The sequence below is a fragment of the Lupinus angustifolius genome, unplaced genomic scaffold (genome assembly GCF_001865875.1).
Source record: "Lupinus angustifolius cultivar Tanjil unplaced genomic scaffold, LupAngTanjil_v1.0 Scaffold_738, whole genome shotgun sequence".
In the NCBI taxonomy this organism is placed as follows: Eukaryota; Viridiplantae; Streptophyta; class Magnoliopsida; order Fabales; family Fabaceae; genus Lupinus; species Lupinus angustifolius.
In genome coordinates, this window is record NW_017728063.1 from 7,311 (window position 1) to 9,388 (window position 2,078).

General features: G+C 33.0%; 1 protein-coding gene across 1 annotated transcript; it reads left to right on the top strand.

Annotated features, from left to right (window-relative positions):
• Positions 1-2,073, top strand: LOC109341857 (serine/threonine-protein kinase WNK8-like; the record flags this gene model as incomplete). Its single annotated transcript, XM_019579829.1, has 5 exons — positions 1-518; positions 601-638; positions 1,379-1,606; positions 1,703-1,923; positions 2,036-2,073. Coding segments are annotated over exons 1-5 (573 nt in total), but the record flags the coding sequence as incomplete, so codon positions are not given.
• Between the last annotated feature and the right edge of the window lie 5 nt (positions 2,074-2,078).

A 2,078-nucleotide genomic window follows, 5' to 3' on the forward strand; every position in this document is an offset into this window, starting at 1 on the left:
AGAGTAACCTTAAAGCGTTGCAGCTGCGTTTACTTCTTCTGTTTCATTCATCAACTTTTTCTCCCATCAATACGGTGCCGTTTCATTCTAGGGTTTCCCATTTTCCATTTGAAGATGATGCAGATTGAACCATGGATCATCAATCTCGGTCTCGTTTAACAACCACACCGCCATTGTTATTTCAATTATTCCATTCACAATCTCAATTACGACGTCGTTTAACCATTAACGATAACGATTCTTTTTCTATGCATCTTCAATTCTCCAACAATATGGGATTCGTTGCTTACCGATTCCGTTTCCGTTCATCGGCATTTGATTCTTACTCCGTTGCTTCTGAAGCTTTCTCTGAACAACAAATTCCTCTTATTCATTTCCTCGTTAGCCTTTAATATTAGGGTTTCCCACAAACAATAATCATCAATCCTTTTTATTTTTTATTTTTTGTGTTTTTTGTGATTTTCTTCAATATGAATTCTGATTTTGTGGAGAAAGATCCAAGTTTGCAATATGTTCGGGTATGTATGAATTCTAATTTTTATTGATTTTATTTTTGTTGATATAATATTAATCGATTTTTGTTTTGTTTTATATCTTCAGTACGATGAGATGTTGGGGAAAGGAGCATTCAAGACTGTGTATGCATCTTTTCTTTACTATTAATTGATCATAATTTTATTTATTTTTCATTGTGGGAACTGTTAGATTTTTCTTTTAAGTTATTTTTTGTTTTTACATTGGCGTAGAAATTATTTCCTGTTTTTAAATTGATTTAAAAATAATTTTTTAATGGTGATATATTTCTTAAGATTCATAAAACGATTGATGGATTTTGTAATTCTTTAATGTGAACTAAATGACACCTAAATTGTGAATTCTTATTGAGAAAAATCTAAAACAACAATCAAGCTTTTATTTCACTAGGTGAGGCTACATGGATCGAACCATATGGTTTTCTTTAATATTTATGGTCTCACACTTCCTCGAGGAATTGAACTAGTTTCCATTTAATCTACTCTTTTTACGAGGGATTCTACTGGTCTCCTCCACATGTTCAAGCCACCTCAGGCACGATTCAACCATCCTTTTGACAATATGAGCTGTTTCAACTTTCTCCCTATTGTGTTCATTTCTAATCCTATTTTGATAGTAGAACCAAAATTTAAAAAAAAAGTTACATAACAATATTGAAAATCGAAAATAAATTGATATAGTAGTTTGTCTTTTTTTAATTGTTTACAAAGTTATAGTTGGTTAATGAAGGATTGTGAATAGGCAATTGAGAGCGTCAATAGTGTCACCCTCTGAACTAAGACTTGTTTTCTTTTGCTTTACCAATTTTTCATTGTAATTTAGGCTCTTCATTCCATTATTACAGATATAGGGCATTTGATGAAGTAAATGGAATCGAGGTTGCCTGGAACCATGTCAATCTTGAGGATGTTTTGCAGTCACCACAGCAGTTGGAAAAATTATATTCCGAGGTCCATCTCCTTAAGTCATTGAAGCATGAAAATATCATTAGGCTCTATAATTCTTGGGTGGATGATAAGAACAAGGCTATCAACATGATTACTGAGTTATTCACCTCTGGGAGTTTGAGGCAGTAAGTTTATTGAATTTACTCTCTTCCATTATTTCCTTTTCTACTTGGTTTTTACAGTCATAATATCATATTCATTTTGCTCTTTGGTTCATTTAGGTATCGGAAGAAACATAAGAATGTTGATATAAAAGCCATCAAGAATTGGGCGAGGCAGATTCTTCGAGGCTTATGCTATCTGCATAGTCATAGTCCTCCCATAATACATAGGGATCTTAAATGTGATAATATTTTTGTTAATGGCAATAATGGACATGTGAAGATTGGAGATCTTGGATTGGCAATTGCCATGCAGCAGCCTACTGCTCGGAGTGTTATTGGTAATATGCTCAGTCTTCTCTTAAGGTTTTCAACGGATGGAACCTTTAGAATTAAATACTGATGCATTGTGTTTTTTGTTTTTTTTATATTTATTATTCTTACCTGATGTAGGTACACCAGAGTTCATGGCCCCAGAGCTATATGATGAAGAATA